Source organism: Opisthorchis viverrini, assembly GCF_000715545.1.
Source record: "Opisthorchis viverrini unplaced genomic scaffold opera_v5_78, whole genome shotgun sequence".
In the NCBI taxonomy this organism is placed as follows: domain Eukaryota; kingdom Metazoa; phylum Platyhelminthes; class Trematoda; order Opisthorchiida; family Opisthorchiidae; genus Opisthorchis; species Opisthorchis viverrini.
In genome coordinates, this window is record NW_008751734.1 from 230499 (window position 1) to 251475 (window position 20977).

At 41.1% G+C, this 20977-nt stretch overlaps 2 protein-coding genes across 2 annotated transcripts in view; one reads left to right on the forward strand and one right to left on the reverse strand.

Annotated features, from left to right (window-relative positions):
• Positions 1 to 4404, reverse strand: part of T265_04608 (hypothetical protein) — a gene marked incomplete at both ends in the record, with an annotated part of 8046 nt that extends 3642 nt beyond the window's left edge. The window contains one exon of the mRNA XM_009169390.1: positions 4390 to 4404. Within this exon, the coding sequence (XP_009167654.1) occupies positions 4390 to 4404 (15 nt within the window). The remainder of the gene's footprint in view (positions 1 to 4389) is intronic.
• The window catches only part of T265_04609 (hypothetical protein), a gene marked incomplete at both ends in the record, with an annotated part of 29933 nt that continues 13134 nt past the window's right edge, over positions 4179 to 20977 (forward strand). The window contains 2 exons of the mRNA XM_009169391.1: positions 4179 to 4324; positions 11620 to 11763. Coding sequence (XP_009167655.1) covers positions 4219 to 4324; positions 11620 to 11763 — 250 coding nt within the window. The remainder of the gene's footprint in view (positions 4325 to 11619; positions 11764 to 20977) is intronic.

Here is a 20977-nt window from a genome sequence, read left to right on the forward strand (position 1 = left end):
GACCGGTTTCGCCCTTCTTGGGTCTCATCAGGTCAACCTTATGTTCTACTTGAACCCAAATTGAACTGTTTTCGAGAAATATACGCATTTGCAAATCAATTTGGCTCTCACGAGAGACTCAACTGGACCCCTCATTTATGATGTTCTACCACTGAATGTGCTGCACACAAGTAGAACATAAGGTTGACAGAAACTCGGGGACTCCGCCCACCTGATGAGCCCCAAGAAGGGCGAAACCGTTCGTAGGCTGTCGAACAGTTTTCAGCAACCTTTTGAGCAGTTTCCTTATTGAACAAAATGTTGCTTGTATGCGCTTATGGCCCAACTGATTTGAAGTCAACTAAAAAGTTACGAACGGGGAGAATCTCTTTGTGAAATGCACATTTTCTACAGCTTGTTAACAATGTCTAACTTATATTACTTGCACCAAAAATTCGTCAAATAAAATGCGCTTCAAATGTTACGGAAACAAGATTTTTACAGTCCGAACTCATTAGGCAGATAAAAGGTCAGTTTTTATAAGCACGTCGCCAAGTGCGTGACTAGTCTTCCCCAAATAGAACACTCTAAGTGTATGTCAAAAGTGGTTGCTGTTTGGGGGCACCCTTATATGGGGGACAGATTTTCTGAATATCTGTTATGTGCGTTCAGCTTTTCCGCGTTCCTTGCAGGGATTCTCTCAGCAGTTATTTGGCCATAGTGAACAAAACGTTGCCTGTATGGCCCAAATGTTTTCATCCCAACTAAAAAGCTAGGAACGAGGAGAATCTCTTTGTGAAGTGCACATTTTATCCGGCTTGTTAACGATGTCTAAACTATATTACTTACACCAGATTACATGATCGACGTAGACGAACAAGTTCTGGGCAAAAAACAGTTACCCAATTGAAAAACAGCACGTCAGGATGTCTTCCATAGTGTGTAGGGTCGTTTCGCCAGGATCTTACGACCATTTTTTACGGTTCTGATCATTGGTCATTTTCTTTTCCACTAACAGAGGTCTAGTGTTTGTTACAAACCCTCAGTTATCCGCAACACGCTTTCTTCGAATCAGAGAACAGATGGATAAGGCCTGAGCCAATAGGGTAGTGGGATTTGTAAATTTTTCATTTGTCCTTCCTGTTATACACCCAACTGAAAGTTTCCCACTGCGACCAGACTAACCTACAGTGTGATCCAAAGGTCACAGCAGCTCAAATTAGACGACAGGTGACAACAACAGTAACAACAAATCCAAATTAAAGAGTTAGCTACTGTAGAGATTTTAAATCGTCAAATCGATCAAGCGTTCATGGGACTTACGGACCAACTTCCATGAGTTCATCCATTGTACATGCAACTCTACGAACAGAAAACGGAAGTGCAATTTATGACTTGAGCTATTTACAGAAGTCGGTTTTAATGGGACCCAGTTTCTCAATTTTCTTCACGGTTTGCTAAGTTTCATAAACCACCGACACTTTGATAGTGGGTCATCAGCTTGCCGCGCTAATTCTGGAATATTGCCACACTTCAGACAGATGCGGATACGCATACGGAAGTTGCAATAGCGTACGAATAAGTATATGTGAAAAAATGGATGTAAATTGATTTTCAGTAGGGGATTTCATACGTTGAGTGAAGTCGAGCTAAGCCAGTAGTGTGAGTATCTAACCTGTTGGTCACGAGCCGCTGATCCGCCGTTTGATTAGATGACACACATAAGATACAGCACCCTTCATGTTTCAGTCATGGAATCTATCGACTTGCTACTCGAGGGAGGCGACTTCTCAGATGGAATCAAGAGACCAAATACATGAAGCATGGGCGTTTACTATAGGATCGATTGATCGATATTGTTGTCAGGATACGAGCCACAGTCAGCTCCAGGAATCTTCCACTGAATAAAGTTCGCATCTAGATTCGTAATGCACTACTCATAAGGTTGCTGAAAATTTGCCGAAGTTGGCCGAATTTCGCATTTGTTTGACCGAGCTGATTATTGATTACTTTGCTTTTAAGCTCACGGTAAGGCGATAATGACAGCGCAGCTGTGGAGTCGATCAAAATATCTCGAAATTAGCAGAAATACCAAATTAGTAGCATATAAGTCAATTTAACCCCATGAGGCAGCTAAGAGGCGTGTCGCTCCTCTCCGGAGACAAAATTGCTTGTTTAAGCTGGCTGAAAGGGCGCTGAGCAATGAATACCAGTATGCTTGCGGAGTGACTTGCCATCAAGAACAAAAGTTCAAGAACTGTTGTATCACACCGTGAGTAGAATGGGTAACTTTGACAATAAATCAAAGCATGTTGTCGCCCGAAAAGATAAATTATTGAGAACCGGAATGAAATCTGATAGCGACTAATCAGAAAGGAAGCTGAAATCCTCCTTTTTGTTAAGGATTGCGATTCGTATGACAACCACTTGTTTGAGGATTTCACTTACAGCCAGAACTTACTGTATGACGGGTGTACCGATATTTTAGAAATCGGTTGGACATGGATCTCTTCAGTAGTACACGTTGTCAACTCGTTTTTTGTGTTTAGCAGAAAGTTTCTCAAGTGCTACTTGCCACATCGTCACGATCTATGTACAACAGTGCGTCTTGCTCACTCTCGATCAAATTTATCAAACGTTGACTTTACTGCCACCTACCCAACACGCTAATCGATTAGCCACTTTCGTGCAAAACGTCCTGTATTTGCAAACCGCATCAGGCAAGCATCCCATCTGTCTTCTCCGTATACTAGGTGGCCAGTGGAATGGCTTTTTTGCGCTCGCACATTCATAACATCATTTCAGTAACCAATTTAACAAAGACAATCCACAGGAGTTACCAGAACACTCCGATTTCGAAGCTGCTAAACTTGGACGAAAATAGTTGGATCAAACTAGTTGTCACAAAACCCCCAATAGTTGGATCAAACTAGTTGTCAAGCAACAACCCCCCCCCAAAAAATAGTAGTAGCATGATGAATCGATTTTCCTGTCCAATCCAAAAATAACCCAATGTGATGACAACTTGACGTGGTACAGCCAGTTTTCATTAACGGAAAAAAGAGCACTCATAAAGATAGAATGAGAACATCCCTGACTTTCACAGTTCTGCCTCCGTTGTCTCGGGACGAGCATGTTTGAATTGCCTTGAATTGTTGCAAACTTAGCAAAGGCAAATTCCAAAATTTTGAGTGAACGATTCCTTGCGGCTTGCGTTTACCAAGGTTTGCTTCGTTCTGCTCTATCGTCAGTGCTCACAGTTGCTTTTGCCGCGATGGAAGTACTTCCTTTTTTCTTGATGCTAGGAGAATTCTCCACGCCGTTTTCTTACAAAAAGCCCTAGACCATTTTTGCTCTCCTTCTGACCCTTGAGAATCCGAATGATCAACCGGAGGTCTAACCCCGACAGCTCGCCAAATTACCACGTTTGATTTCAACGCCAAAAACGATGCCGTACGGTAGTGTAAGAACATGTGAAATAAAGATATACGATAAAATTTTGGCGTAAAAACCTCAGTGTCCTTATTCTGAAACACGTTGACATCTAATTTAACATCCTCCAAGTTTGATTTCAACGCCAAAAACGATGTCGTACGGTAGTGTAAGGACATGATAAAATTTTGGCGTAAAAAACTTCAGTGTCCTTATTCTGAAGCACGTTGACATCTAATTTAACATCCTACGCAAAGATTAACAATGTTTAGTTTTAGTCTTATAGAAAGCTCAACTTGAGCATGCGATATGATGAGTGATTTGTCTGGATTATGCCATGTCTAGTTACTGAAACGCAGAAAAGAGCTAAAATTAGTAACTAAGTGGAAATGACTTTTTCCAAAAAATTAGACCCATTCATTAGTTATTTTCGCTCTTCTTAATATTTTAGCCGACTCACTTTTTTATTCATACCTGGGTAAAAAAATAAAAACTCCTCAGATGTCGAATTTGCACTGACAACCCTATAAGAAAGGAAATTCGGGCTTTCAGAATATCAGACTGACTCAGCCTTCCATTTTGACTGAGAAATGCTATGAATCTTGGAGCAGCTTTCAAACCAAAAATCAAGCACGAGGTCTGACAGTTAGAGCCAACCAATAGAAAACACGTCTGCTGACCAATGAGAATCGAGCGTATAATCGGACGCACGAAAAATTTCTGTATATAAACGTCTACACATTTAGATCGAGTTAAAAGCTAAACTGCTTCTTTCGACTATGTGATGTTCCACTCCCAACCGTTTAGATGGTAATCGTATCAACACATCAGTCAATGGAGAATGCAGACCAAGGCGAAGCGTATGCCTACGAACTCTTACAAAAGGGAATATTGACGAGAGAACAACTGGCGGGTAGGTTGGTCACTAGGCACCTGTTCAAATCATTAGGAGAGTGAATAACACAAGCTGAAATTTACCTGAGGAATTATCATTATTTTTGCTTCACATCTGCTTCAAATAGGCAGTGATGAATCATTACACTTTTGCAGGCGTTATCCATATCTTAGTTTATGGATTTAAAGAGGTGATCTAGCACGGGTAGATGGAGTGTGTGAACTTTTTCCGAAAGAATAATGCTTTATTCTTTGAAGAATAGTGTAAACAAGCAAAAAAAAACCTGTTGCCGTCTGAACTCGATTTCTATCTTGTCCCACCTGGACAGATTGACAGCCGCACTTCCACTTTAATTATCCTACGTCAAGTTGTCTTCGCGGGAGCCCTATTCCGCAATAGACAGAACGTTTATGTTCCGAAAACACCCATTTATAATAAGAACACAGGCGGGTTGACGAACGTGTTTTCGGCAGGGTCTTTTCAAGTCGTACAACTGTAAAGAGTAAGAGAGCAGTATTTAACATAGTTGAATGAGTATGGTGTACATGAACAGGAAGTTGATTGGGAGACGACATTGGCTACCTATCAAAGAACAATTGGTTCAGGTCATCAGCATTTAGTGCTGTGGTTGTGTTCAACGTAAGGTGTTAGTGTGAGGGGAGGTGAGTTGGACCATGGTGAGTACAACCCGCGAACAAAGCGTTTTTGCCGACAAGGGATCGGGTTGCGATGTCATATGGGGATAGCTTCAGCCACTGCAATTGTGCGTTGCTGTACTGATCTGGGTTGATTAGCTGGCGCCTCGTAAACAATGCGGAAGCTTTGGATGAGTACACGTTGTGCGCGGTGTCTGCTAGGTGTTGTACTACTGAGCTGGTTATTGTCCTCCTAGTTCCAGAAGCTAACCAGGGTGGATTGTGTTTCTTCATTCTTTGGCCGAGTAGCCTAGTCATGCGTCCGATGTATTCCGCTGTACAGCAGCAAGAGAATGAGTAAACTAACATATGGTTGCCTTACCGACCACACAGCGATTAACTTGTCGATTGGTTGGTGCCTTAAAAGCTAATATATGGTATAGCCCAGACCATCTACGTCATATCTATTCACCTGCATGTATATCTGCTTGCTTACAAAAAGTGCTTCTGGTGAAAGTTTCAAATGAACCATTTTAAAGTGCAAAAGCTATGTCGGCAGCTCTGTTTCCGAGGAGCCACAATCCCTGGATGAAAGGTTTGAAGCGAGAGTTACACAAGCAGCTACGGTGGTGCAGGTCAAATTAACATAAACGAGGAGATTGTGTGGCTAGCCTTATTCGGCAATGGCTGGTGACATTGAACCAGATGCACTCAGTTCTTTAGCCTTCAAAGTTGTGGACCAGTTTGCCACAGCCTTGCAATAAGCTGATGGAAAGTAGGACGACAAAGGCTAATCCCAAATCTACTTGCTGGCTTACTTTTTACAGAAGACGTAGGATGATGGAATCGGAGATGACTCTTACGTTTGTTAATGCCTTGCTTTCCCTCAAAGTAAAGGAACGTTTTATGACAATGTACTTAACAGACTGTAGCTTAGATGAGTTAATTGGCTGATGTAATCCAACTGCTACGTGATCAGCTGCCAAGAATTAATGCATCTATTTGGATTTTTGCTCTCAACTTATGGTGAGTCTGTCACCAGCAGCTGTTCTTTACGTAGCTTCGATCCCCGCCAATCGTTCCTTTTTTGTTGCACTTAAAATGCGCTTATTTTGCGTGTGCCAGTAAAATGTAACAAGACTAAGGGGAACGAGTTGATTTTGCACAGATGTACAGAAAATCACCATGTTCTGCTCATCAAGATAAATTTAATTCAGCCGCTCGGAAAACAGCAGCACCTTTTTCGTTTTGTTCAAACAGAAGTTTAAGAAAAAAGTGCGAATGACGCACAGGATGATACTATTTTTGTCAGGCTCTGAAGAACGATTACGGGTAATTGCAGCCACATTACTCGTAACGGCATAAACAGAAGCTTTCTTACCTGATGTTACAAGAGTTCATCTGCAATGCCAAAGCTGTGTTCACTCAGCAGATCACTTCATATTCGCGGCAATCGTTTTTTTAAAATTCTGATGTTCCAAAGTCCAGAAGCGGTAGGTCCCATGCGAAAAGAGTAAGTAGTGCAGTCATATTACGCTTTAATTTAAGTGAGTAACAATATGATTCGTTGGAAAAAACATCCATTTTGGTGAATTTTTAAAGTCCTCCTCAATTAAGGGATAAATTTCGTGTCCAAAATTAACTAAATGCTAGAAATACTAAATTTTTTGACATATACAACTCTCAGTGGTGCGCGTAAATGGGAGTTGTTCCGCTTGAGACCGACTTCCTAGAAGCTGACATGTTACACCCCTGCCTGTGGGGCCTCAATAACTTTCCTTTTGAGTGGAACTCTATCCGAAAAGACGCAGTAATACTGAAATTGTTGTGGGATATTTGCACATTTTTCTTGAATGCAAAATCTTTCGTTCTGTGGAGAAAAGTGAAGGAAAATCGATGCATACTCTTGAGGAATCTAATGTAGTCCAATATGTAGTGAATATTCGTCCAATGTTTGCAGTTTAACTGATTCTGGCAAGTTTTTGGCACTTTCATCGTCCTTCTGCCAAGGGACACACCTATCGACCTGACAACTCTGAAGCTTTTTTCCGCCATAGGCAAAGGTTTTCAGTTGCTCAACCAAACGTTAAAGGGTTGATTCGCCTAAGAGGCCAGCACACGGCATTGTTCATTCTACGTGTTCCATATCTGTTCGCTCATATCCACATACATGGTCTTATTCAAAATGGTTCCTATCAGTATGCCAGCCGCAGTGGCCGCGATTGTGGCATAAAACCTTTCGAAAACGGAGCTCTGAGAACAACCAAGGAGCTACATCCCAGCCTGTTGGACCTGACAACTCTGAAGCTTTTTTCCGCCCAATTTGTAAGTTTGTCAGTGCTATCGAGGATCCCTTCTGATACTGCATGCACTTGCTGAATCCAACACCATGTGCTACACTAACTTTCATCCGCTCACTGATCTATATGTATCGATTGGCCCACAAATCACCGATTGGTTAACCGCGACCATAAAGTTCAATAAGAAAACGTGTTGCTCATTGACAATTTACAGAGGATGTAGGATAACCATAAAAAAGCAACCGCCACATGAAAGAAACAGGGCCTGGTTATCTGCCTACATCATTGTGGCTAATCATTGGCTGGCTCGCTTTTGCCCGACCAACATCCAAGATAAAGTACCTCTGACAAATACATTCATTGACAAATCATAGACAAGGGACTCAGTTGAGTTTCCCGTGAAAACCAGATTGATTTGCAAATGAGTTTATTTGTCGAAATCAGTCCAATTTGGGTTCAATTAGAACATGAGGTTGATGGAAACTCGGAGACTGCACCTACCTGATGAGCCCCAAGAAGGGCGAAACCAGTCTTGCGCTGTCGAAGAGTTTTCAGCAACCTTATAAGTAGTAAGCATTACAAATCACCTCCCTTTGACTGTCTTCTTTGGATCTATCGTGGAAGCACCTGCTTTTGACGTTCGACTAACACCGATTCTATTTGTTTGTCCGTTCGGATCAGTCTGCATTCCAGCGATCCACCAAAGTTGATTTAAAAACGTGCACCATTCCCATGACTAATCTCTTGCCTGAGATGGTTGTTAAAACAAACCTTATTTACTAGCTGTAAAAAGCAAAACAGGAACTCACCAATTACATCTGACAACTTTAAAACGGTCACGCCAGTTTACTGTGCGGTGATGGAATAATTATACAATTTTTTGTTATCTGTCCGCCCCAGTGGACCGTAATTGCACACTTCCACAGTGAGGTTTAATCTGATTCAATGCAGCAAGATTCACCAACATTTAGGCTGACAAATATTTGTGCAACATTTTGGAGTAACGGATGCAACTGACTTCTCATCCCTACTTAGCACGTTCGGCAAACTTAAAGAGCTTCCAAAGGCTCTAAACCTCTAAAACGGTGGACGAATGTGTCAGGACGCACCCAGACATGGAAAAAGTACATGTGCAGAGAGTGGTGCACCATCGGTACGGCACCTCCAGAAAGCAGGTGCGTTGGTGGAGCCCACCAAACACGGCTTAGCGACATGAGACCAGTGGAGTGGGACTGAGAGTGTTCATGACCAGAACACCGCTATTGGCTGTACGGAACGAACAGGCGGCCGTTTAGTCCTCCTTTATACTTAGGCAGACGCTCTGTATGTTTTGTCCCGGCAATACAGCCGTGTCCCCGGTTCTCTGTTCTCTCCTTATCGCGTAGTCTGGCAGGCTCAGTGCAGGCCTAACCCAATAGACGGCCACCCACGATACAACAGGACGTTTGACAAAAATCTATGTTACATGTTGGAACCTTTCTTTTCAAACACGTCCTAACAGAAGAAAACACAGTACAGGCGTTTACTCAGGAGGAAACAAGCTAAGTTTTGTCAAGTAGAGAGTATTTTTAATGACTTACGCACTTGCGAAACTAGTCATCTGTCGAGAGAGCGGAAACGTGTTCGAACTTTTCAGCATTTCTCGTTTGAGAGGATGAATCGTATCGTAAATTTCAGTTCTTCAATGCAGATTTATCTCACCGGAAACCATGTCAGATGCGACCTCAAAAGGACTTGCTGTGTGCCCATAAATCTAGCGAGGGTATAGATTTTTGGGCAACACGGAGATTAGAATGTATCATTGTGAGCGCTGTTCACAACGAATGTACCCAGGGTAAAAATTAGCACTTTCGTCATAGGTGTGGGGACAGTATCAGTTCACACGCACGTGATAAAATGTTCGGCATGCTACTTGAACTAAAGTGAAACTGTGGTCTGGGTCATTGAAGTACTAGCTTGAAGTCTGATTGTCATCAGGAAAACTTTGCGAAAATGACAAATTATCATCAAGGTAAAATGTATGCGATAGTCTTTTCCTCAGACTCCGGGAGCATTTCTGATAAAAACCATGATAGTGCCTTTTTTATAAGTCGATCCAGCTGCAGAAAAGAGGCTTTTGAGACTGCTTCGAAAAAGGTTGATAAACATTTTTAGTTTCTTTAAGCAATACGCCTCTCGAAAAGCGAGATTAATTTAACGATACACAATCGAAGATTTTTCGTCCTGGCGAGATGAATTTGCAACTAATTTTGCCTGTTTGGATAGCTTCCGTTCCATTAATGAAGGAACACCTCGAAACCGACAGGTTCTATGGGTAGCAAATCACGGGAGCAAAATGAATTCGTTGTGTGGTCGCTTAATACTATCATACTACTATACCAGAATAAACTGATATTTATACACGTTGTCAACAAAAGTAGAACATAAAAGACTGGGTCCATGTTTTGCTTCCAACATGTATGCTAAAGTAGACGGTGACAACTATTTCTTGCGTGACACAGAACTAACTCGTTTCTTGTGTGCAGGAAACAGCAGATAAATTCCACCTCACTGAGCAAAGTGTCCTAGGCCGCTGGATCATTACATACCGTATGCAAATACTGTGAACCACGTCCGAACTGGGCGTATACTTCTTGCGCTTCACTTGCTGGGTTCAGATTTGACCGAAAACCCTGGACGAAATGTCTGGACGTTTTTCTTGGTAAACCAGTGCTTTCATTGAATGTTCCAGCATGGGTTACTTGGTTAACGTAGCCTTTGCGCTGAACACTGTTTGATAGATATGGCAACCATTTCTACAACAACTGAAAGAACTTGAGCTAATCTTTATCTAAGAATTAGTGAAGCCATCAGTCACGGATTCTGGATTTGAATTAGATATGCTCCTTGTCGTTGGTGAATTGCTACAACCCCTTAAAAAACTAGCACGTGTATATAAAGTCCTTTTTATTTGAAATAAATTACAAGCATTGGAATTTGGACTACTCATCTGCAGGATGCCTCCGCAAAAGGGAATTGAAGCGCTCGAGAGTAAGATGGGGTGTTTTACAGAGTGTTTGTTGCCAAAAGCCAGCCCAAAAATGCTGCTGTACATCTGTCAGAACATGGTAGCCTGATAATGACCTCCGTAAGCAATTCTGTCAAGACACTTTAGAAAATCTGACGGAACAGTTCGCGAAATAAAATAAGATATGGAGGATTGGACAACGCATCAAAGCACCTTGTTATTAGGGTGCCATTTATAGAGAATTATCCCTTTCGGCATTTTTCGTCTAAAGGACTTCACTGGAAAATGTTTTAATGGATCCCGGAAGGGCACTTTATGTTCACATAAGCTTCATTGTTGGTGCGAATTGCAGGGATTGGAATGCCTCCAAATCTATTGGCCCGAAGCACGCTCGCATGCAGTTCCCAACTATGCGAAGATATTCGTTTTCTTTATGAGTGAGACTGTGGTTTCTTTAGGAATCGAATAGTTGATTATTTCCAGTTTTGTGCCTGTACTGGTCCGGTCATCGCACTTGACGCGAAGCTAAATTTTCTTTTCTGGCTACGTAACTACAAGTCTCCCGGGTTGCGGTTCAATGACACTCCCCTAAACGATGCGCTTTTCGAAACATGTAACCAAACACGATGGTTTATGATGATTAATCGACAAAAGTTGTCAAGACTAACGCGGGTCAAAGCATCTCGCATTCTCTCTCCATCGAAATAGTGAATGTGAATGACTAACTACTTGTCTGCTTTTTGAAAGCAGTCAAACGTGTTAAAGTCGATGACAAACCGTTTGCTAACCAAACGCTTTCAGAGATCGTTTGCTTCTGATTATTACTAAGCAGTATGTGAATTGAAGAGAGGAGAACGACAAAACGTACAACTTCTAGCTGAGTAGCTATGGGTCGAGTAGATCATAACTTCCTGTATTGTCGACCGTTTACAGGGTCTATTGTCTGCCATATTTCTCTGCATTAAAGTGTTGGGTTTTATTTTTATATAGCTAGTCGTTACGTGTACCTCATGTGTACTTTGATGGAAGGACACTTGCATTTACGAGGTAGTTATTATAAAGAGATCATATACAGTCCTCGCTGAGAGGCACAGAAAATGTTAAATATCGAATACACTACTATTAACACTCAGTCTGAGTAAACCTATTATCTGGTCATCGTCTGTAATGGGAACTCTGCACGCATCATAAAATTCAACGATGTCACGTGAGGAGATCCACAATAGCTCGACTTGTGTGCTTCATCATCGTACATACTGTGAGGAGATCCACAATAGCTCGACTTGTGCGCTTCGTCATCGTACATACTCAGTTGACGTCAGACAGTCCAACAACACCGGAAATGAGTGCCGCATATTTTCCGCATTTCAGACATTCGTTGGACATTTCACTTTTTCGACAGGAACGGAGATGGTTCTATTTCTTGCGACGAATTGGAGACAGCACTGGCCTACTTGGGGCATGAAGTTTCACAGATGGAATTAAAACACATGATTGCGCAGGTCGATGTGAACGGTAAGCGCGCACAATGACAACTCGACTGATACGAGTTTTGCTTTAACTAACCGATGTTTGAGATACTTTTTTGCAGTGGTTAGAAAATTAAAGGAGTTGAGTTTATCCATCTTGTATATTTACTTTAACTTTTCATATCTAGGCCTTGACAACCTGGTAGAATCCCATACATCGTGTTCCTTTCCGGTGGCATGATAGCTAGGCACCGAAAGGACGTCTTAGCTGATCGATTATATCACAGCTTGATTCCAGCAATATCACAATCTAAACGAGTGCTGTTGGTCACAATTGGAAATGATCTTGTCAAACAAGGTGCAGACCTACTTTATATCGGCCCATCTGATTGGCTTAACCTGATTGGCTGTCCTCGTAAACTCAGTTTCTCGCAGACGTGATTTCGCATCGGGAGAATAAAGTGAATGATCAGAATTATTTTAGAATATTTCTCTAATTTTTGTGTATCTATGGCTTGTCGGAGGCTTGCCGCCATTTATTTTAATGAGGGCCCTTCCGGGAGGAACTACCTGGAAAAAGGAACCAACAAGGCATACCATGGCTCACGTACACCTTGCAATGTGAATAAAGTTCAGGGAGAATCCCTATTTTTGGAAAACCTAAGGTTCAACAGACGTTATTCAACATGTGTGTGGTAATAAAATTCAGCTCCGTCAGATAAATCTACCCAAACCGCATGCAACAACATGACTCGCATTTTTGCCTCCATATTTCAAGAATTGGTGATTTAAAACAGAATTTACAACTTTCGAATCATCATTGATGCTCATTATTCAGGAATCTTCAATGTGACAATTTAGCCAAATCAAAATTTGACTTTACCGCTTTGGAGTAAGAACAGTCCTACCAACATCTGTGGAAATGACAAATTTTTCAATAAAACTGCTCTTGCATATATTCACGCACGGGTAGCACGTCAGGCCAACTTGTTCATCCACCTATTTATATCTGACGGTAGTTCAACGCTGAATTTTCTTTAAAATTAAATGGGTTGGCCTTTTGTCACGTTTGAGTGGCAGAACACTCTAGTGGTGCACCGAGGGATGAACAACAGAGCGGAGCTTGTAAAATTGAAGAATAATCGCAAAATCATGGCATGCGAAAGAGTGAGTGTTAGCAAGCCCATTTATAGTACAATCGTCTTTTTCAACTTTCGGTGACGTGTTGTTTAATTTTGAAGAGTGATGAAGTTTTTCACGAAATATGTGTCGCGCAATTAAGATCACAAACTTTCGACTATTTACTCCAATTCTGGAGCCTCAGAAACTTCAAACGTTCAACGTATGCACTGAATTTAAAATCGATTTTGACCTTGTGTGCGTAGAACTCAGATAAAAAAACATTGCGCTACCCGCTGCGGAGCAATAAACACCATTCTGAGGATCCCTGACAAACAGTAGCAAATTTCATGCTATTCGTCACATTTAATTTCTAATCACCAATTGATAATGTTTTTGAATATCTTTTCCTGTCCCGATTTTAACCCTTATCTGATATTCGTCTCCTAAGTCCATCAACTGGCCTTTTTCAGCCATATTATAGCCATTGTGTTTGTACTTTTGTCTGTGTCCGAGGGCGGTACATCCTGACGATTCATTGTCAGTTGGGGAGTTATTGGACTTGTACTTTTTCTACCACCAAAAACTAGAAACAACATTTGGGCTTCCAGAATTGAAACTGAACCGTGGTTTCTTTGCAGTTTAACCGTAATCTGCTTTTTATCACAGAAATGAAACTATGGAAAATTCTTCAGTGTGGCCAGTCCTTATAAACTATATCGTTAATTTCCACATGGTACAAAAATTCCTGGATGATAAGGTCTCATCACCAAAAACCACCTGTTTCTGCGCGTAATTTTATAGCATATGAAATCTTTTCGACAACGTGCATTCTAATCAGTGAAAAGGAGTTTTTTTAAGTTCATCCGTCTGATGGGTGAGGTTGCGACAAGTTTAAACTATTTCCAACCCCCAAGTGAAGGCATTTTGTTCAACTTATTCGTTGTCTGTTTACTTGCGTTTCTCAGAAAACTTCTCGTGATTCAGGGAATGTTTTCACAAAAACTTTCCGTCATTTACTTTTTGTTGTAACAAACACATCACATGTTTCAGCATCCCTCTAAATGTGTTTTCTTCCACTGGTAAACACTTCCGTGTTTCACTCAAAAAGCATAATTTCGGAGAATGTTCTTGATTTAGATCATAAGGCTGACGGAATCTCGGGGACTGCGCCTACCTGATGAGCCCCAAGAAGGGCAAAACCAGTCGTGGGCTGTCAAAGAGTTTTCAGCAACCTTGTGGGTAGTATCCTTTTTGAAAACGTTATGAACACTTCTTCTGTGACCTTGAACTGTCGCTAACTGAATTTTCGATCCCCGCGCTCAAACAAAGCCAATCAATGTAGTGGTAGTTAGCAGTCTCACAACAGGCAAACTGGTATTTTATTAGTCATGCACTGAGGGATTGCTGTTGCAGAACTAGGGTTAATTTACTTGGCGCACCGGTAACCTACTAAACATTCGCTTACTCATATTCAATTCCATTGGTCACCGGATGTTGTCCAAATTCGACGAACAGACCATGTCTGAATGTGCACTCAGAATAACAGTAACTAGCCTATATTTTCTTTCGCCTGCAGTTTTGACTTACCAGAATCTTTCTGGAACACTAGTCTATAGCTAGAAGTCTTTGTTCGCCCGACTATTTACTTTGTTAGCATATCTTATTAGACATTAGTTCAAAATTCCCCTTCATCCATGAGGATGATTTGTGACCTTGAAGTGCCTATAGCATAAATAATCAGTGTCAGCGGGTGCAGGTACCGCCTATGTTTCAGTAAGAGACAAGCCATTAAAGCTGTCCTCTAATTTTGAATCTACGTACCAGTCCAAATGTAAACTTCAGCAGTCTGAATCATCATTCTGTTCTGCTTATCTGCGTGAAATTCACGCAAATTGGATATTATTGGTCCTAAAGTGATCCCATCGAAACTGCAACAGGCCTCATCTGCGTGACAAAAAATACGTGCAAAAATTTGCATCTCTTATTTTGCTCCTGGTTACGTTCTTTTGAACCACACTCCACGACTCAAAAGTAGTTATTCAGACTATGCTCTACCGAATCTGTTCCAATAGTCGGTGTCGTCAATATTTACGAAATCATAAAATAAACGGTCTGCGGTAAATGACTGAGAACATAGCCCAACACAGCAGATGATTAACTATCGAATTTTATGGCGCAACTCTAAGGAAAAATATTGCATACAGGATTAAAAAAATGCCTTGTTTGACTGATTCAGTTGGTGAGTTTGTTGTTTAATGTGTCATGAGACGCTTCGCTCCAGGTGGAGATTTGTTTTACTCACAATGGAACAACGATGTTGCTGGTGTTCACATTTGACTTTCACGTTTAGCGCCGCGGTCAGAACAAGAACCTGTATATGCCAATCTGTTACGAGCTCAACGTAAGTAATAAAAAAACTTGGGAACATAGAGGCGGATAAAAACATTACAAGAAAATTACAAAAGGCCGAGAATATATAGCATGAAATGTTAGGATTTTATTGTAGGGTAATGGCAACATGCAAAATTCATCCTTTTGTTCAAGCGGGGGCCTTTTTATAATATCGCAATTAATTACGCATTATTCTGCAGAGTTTTTGTCTCATTCTTTTATTAGAAAGTTTTAGTGAGATTGGAAAATATAGCTCCAAAAATCTGGAGCCGCGAATCTTGACGATTTAGATTTTTGGTTCTTTTCTTTTAAGCACGAATCATGTTCCGCCGCGTTCCCACCTGGTGTGTCAAGTAAACTCGTCCAATGACGCTCGGCATTGCGTACTAATTATTGGTCACCTCCGCTTTAAGCTGAAAATTGTGTCAAAACATCGATGAAAATGATCTTTTAAAATTATAAACTACCAACCAGATACTCGAAAACAGTTTTCGTAAAAATCACAAACAAATGCGGATCAACGTGGTTGACGTTCTTTTTCGCGCAGTGGTTCAGGAGGGTTTCGAAATCAAAGTGTCCGGCGGTTTTGCTCTCTTTCAGTTGATTTGTTGGCTTGTGACACCGGAAGTTAGCTCCTTGATGGAGCCCTATTATCCTAGATTGACGTTAGCTTCCTCTTATTCCAACTCGACCCGATATCTTTGCAATATTATTCGTGAATTAAAGGTTAGTTCTCTATCTTGATTAACCGGCATCACGTTTAGGCATCCGACTATATGACTCGTGTTGCCTGGTGCAACATGGTGTATTTTATGTTTAGAAGTGTTCTCCTTGATTTTGAACATTTGTTTCGGGAAAACAGTTGTCCAAAAAGACCACAAAGTTGACTCCTTTTAACCAAAGACGCCGGGTATTGTGCTTTCATCTCCGTAAGCAACTTTTGATAGCCTCACACTTCACAAGTCAAGCAAAATGGATAACAATCGGTTTATTACTCGGGTGAAACACGCTCAGCCAACCGGGTGATGAACTTCACCGACAATTTGGGTATGCGAAAGAGACTATTCCTCGGTATCTAGCTTGTACTGAGAGGCCACACAGGTAAATCCAGCCATGATATTTTATGTGCTTCATAATAGTTTTAGGTATTTAGGCATTTTAGATTTAATATTCATCACAGAAAGACTGTTGAGCAATCACCGTTACTTGTGATTCATTTTACACCACTATATTCTGCGTTCTTCTTTAGTCCAAATATAGGTTGCCTGGTCGATGGGGAGAAACCAGACTAGCAAAAATGCTCATCCAAGCGGATGAATAAGACAGTCTCCTCAAGTCCTACATTCCACGCTGGAATGATTTCCAAGTAGGGAGAAAGCAAGTATTTGAATGGGTCCTGTCATACAGCGCGAGCAACTTGCAGTTTGAAACTAATGGTCAATCAACGGAACTTGCTTGGGATTAAGCGATTTCGCTTGACTTGCTAACAGCTCTCCAGTTGGACGTATTTTTAACAAGCAAACAGATGCGTCAATCAAATAATGTGCCTCATAGTCAACGTCATTTCTGAAAAAAGGTGGATTTAATGGGATGGGCTACGAGCATTCCCGGTGTTCGAAAAAAAGAACGCTGTAACCAAAACATAATGGCCTTTGTCGTGCCACTTATTTAAGCAAAAAAGCGAAAGCAAGGAGATCTGTAAAATGTTTGGAAATGAGCGGTTCTGGTGTTTTTCTGAAATGCTGGACTGCTTCACTGTTAAAATCCTCAGAATAGAACAAGTTGGTAGTGTGAAATGGGAAACAGCAAACTACAAGTCCAAGTGTTGTTTTTTGAGGAAAAGTGGCATTCAGCAGCACCGTGTTACAAATTCAATACATTATAATATGAATTACATACACTAAAGATGCTACTAATAATAATGTATAACATAATGATGTCTGTAGTATATAATATATTATAATAATATGATATTAACATATTGATATCATAATATCATAAAATTAAATGATACAATATATTTTTATAAAATATAATGTGTAAAATTAATACGATGAAATAGTGTGTGTATAATATGGAAGTATCGTATAATATAACAATATATAATATATATAATACAACCTAGTACATGCAACATGGTCATTTCGCAAAATCTCGTAATCGGGGAGAGGATAAAAAGATTGATCAAAATGTGGAAGGAGATAATATATCTTGAGATACGTGTGAAACAAAACCCACCTAGAAAAACTTTTGCCAAAGTCACCGAAAAACTAAATATTTTATTAAAAAAATCACCATACGATTGTCCTGTTCGCAGCGTTCCTTTGGGCCCTTTCCAACTGGAAACCACTTCGCTTTGCTGTGAGGTTGATTCAAGCGTGAAAAAGCGAATAGGACAGTAGCAGTAGTCACTGACGAACCGCGGGAGGTTTCACAGTGTTTGAAGTGCTTTAGCGTGAATCACTAAATGGTTTATGCAGGAGAAGCAGAATAAATCAGTGCTGACCAGCATTGTCATGAGAGGGACGCTTCAAATTTGGGAAAACAGTCGCACTAGTGGCACTCACTGGGGCAGCTGGACCTAGTGAAACCTTAAAAGAAAGAGGGAGTTTACGTGGTATGTGACAGGGAAACTTAGTGACTGAGAGTTGGGTACAGCGCTTGCATATGTACTCATGTACAGTCAACACTCGTGCGCACTCACGGATGATCAGTCAATCGTCACCAGTTCATCGCACGTCAGTTTCCCCTCATTCATTTGATCATAACGTAGCAGTACTGCATCTGGTTTGGCCCAAATAAAACTGCTCTCGCAACGTAAAACAGCCTGTCTGTTTTAACTGGAAACAGACAGCTACGTATTCTTAGACTATGGAAGTGATTCCTTGCAAGCAAAAGTTGTGTCGAATGATGTCAGCAGTTTCGGTTCGTGTTTACCAGATTGAGAACAAGGGATTCCTTACATGATATACACTTAAGTGCACTTTTTTATGAAGTAAAACGTCAGTTGTCATTTGGCAGTAGAGCTCAGATCAACAGATCTAGGAGTGATTTACTAGAGAGCAGAAAGTACAGAATGTTTGAAGGCGTCAAAGTAGCTTTCGTGCCAGTTTTATTTAACGTCGTAAGCGGATCTATCGGCTTTGAACGCAAATGATTATTACTTCTGGTGACAAACACTGTTGATAGTCACACCACTCTCGTTTGAACGGTCGAAATCCTGTTCTGGCGTAATTATTCCGGTGAGTCCACACCAAAGGGAAGCACTGAACCCGAGTTTAACTCCGATTAGAGCTTATCAGGCACGTGACAGGATTTGAACCCCGGACATCGGACATGCGAGGCGAGCGTGTAACCCCTACTAGACCAACGTAATTCGGACGCATCTGAATTTTCACGTCTGAACAGGCGAACGTGTTCACACTTGAGCAGTGTGATTGGTATGCCCGACTTATCCAGTGACTGTCCTGGTTGTGGCAATCGACTGACCCTCCAGTCAGGACTTCCCACTCAGGTAGCGTGACGCACGCCTGAAACCCACTGGGCAACTTTTTGTTTACAGTTTTGGGGTTTTGCCGGATAGGTATCTTGTCCATAGTCACACGTTTCGGATATCACTTGTGTAGCTTTAGCAATGAGCATACAACTCGTACTACTGTCCAATTACCTGTTGCTTACTTTCTGAGTTGTCAAGCTGTAATTCAGTTAAGGTTTCTCGGTGGCACATTTGTCTGGGAAGAAACCATGAAGAAACGATGAATGAACCAAGGTGGACTGGCAGAGCACCTAGCAGCTAAGAGGTTTCGGTGAAGGACTCAATCCCGAGTTGGTTGCCAAGCTCAGGGAGCTGCTCAACAGCCGCCTGATCAATTACCAGTGAAAAGTATTTTTAAAAATCTTTGTTAGATACCAACGTATTCTTGCATTCTGTCCGAAGAGCTGGGGATATGTAACAGGCAAGAAGATGGACTACTTCCCTTATGTCAGACTCCCAACCCCCCCAAAAATACTCTTTATTTTGTTAGCCCTTCAGAAGGCGATTTCTTCGATGATGAGTTTAGTTTTCGGAAGGAAATTTTGAATTGTTGTCCACGAGCGACGTTTCCATTCAAAGTTGAAATGAACAGCGACTTGGAGTTAAGTTTAGACTAGTTTTCCCGGTCAAACAACTTTGCTCTAGTAGTGAAGTACGTGAGATACCAGAAGGATGACGTTAGATCAGAGGATTTTACCTAAGGTCACAAATGATTGGAAAGTCGGCGCCACTTTCAAACTCAGACAGACGTCGATGTGTGTGTGCGTAGACCTCGAAGATTTTTCTATCGATGGTCGTCAGTCTAACATGATCAATCATTGGAAATTTAGTCTTATTTGCTATCTGACAAGTAAATCTAAATATAAAACTACGTGGACCCTTGTTGTTTTTCTCCGGCATTGTGAGGTTTTATGAAAACTGACCATGAAAACTTCAGAATATTTTCCTGGTAGTTTTGAACAAAGTCTGCGCTATAAAGGCACTCTTCTCTCCAGCTTTACAGAAATTTTTGAGAGAATTCTATACTATCGCCTACAGCAATACTATCCTAAAGTTTACGTCATTAAAACAAGGTGGACAATAGTGGTCCTCAGTTTATAACTTTCAGTGAAAATCTCAACTAGTGATTTATGTCAGGTAAACTTAACCAGGAAGAAATTTGATGGTTTCATCTCACTAAATCCTCGCATTTAACAACTCTAGTAGGTGCAGAATTTGAGCTAATAAATTGCCACTTGAGAAATGCGTTATTTCATCAATTCATTCTGTACCCAATATTTGGTTACCCTTAATCACCTGTCCTATGGTAGCATGAGTGAAGCTCAGTATGTTTTTCTCAAGCGCTTGCTGATTCATTGCCGAAGTGGTACAACATAGAATGATGCATTTTGCAAAGTGTACCCAAGAGCACCTACGGGCATGAGTTAGTCCCTTCTAATAATGATTTAAACAGCTCCTTTGACAATCTTGTAGAGATCGTGCCGAAATCATGTGCAAACTGGCTTTAGACTGCCACTGACGATTGTGAATCTTGTAGGCAAACGCTGCAACATTGACAGAGTGTCGTCCCGAGTCAGTTTTTCTTTCTATTGGTGTTCTTTATAAGTTACTTGTAAAACCGGAAAAACGCCTCGCAAAATCAGCGCATTTGGAAGATGCGTTAGAGCAGGGTTGAGTGGATCTTGTAAGTTTTTTAAATTACTTATTTCTTGGCCTATGTTTTTTGTTGTGCATTTTCGGGTCAGCAGGTAAATGGTGTTTATAATGACCACCACATACGAGTATTATTATCGAGTAAAATGAAAGTATTTTTAGGCCATTTTTTCAAGTATTCCTGTCTTGCGATAATTAATAGCCCCCTTGTAAACGTTGGCTGACTAGAAAGTCACATGTTTTCTAAAGCCAGTCGGCCAAATGTTCCTCTAGATGTCTCGTCCTGTTTGATGAATTACGTGCTACGAAGAAGCTTCCCTACGGGCACCTAGACAGCTACGTTGAACTGGTCCACTTGATTCGAGAGGTTGGGCTGAAGTGAAAATCTTGGAGAATGTGTTATTCTAACATTCGCATGTGACTTATTGGGGCGAAAATCATCATCATCATCATCATCATCATCATCATCATCATCATCATCATCATCATTGTCAGTTGTAAGAACCGCGTACTGGTCGTACACTGGTTGTAGCTGCCACAGTTTCGTTCACCGATGATT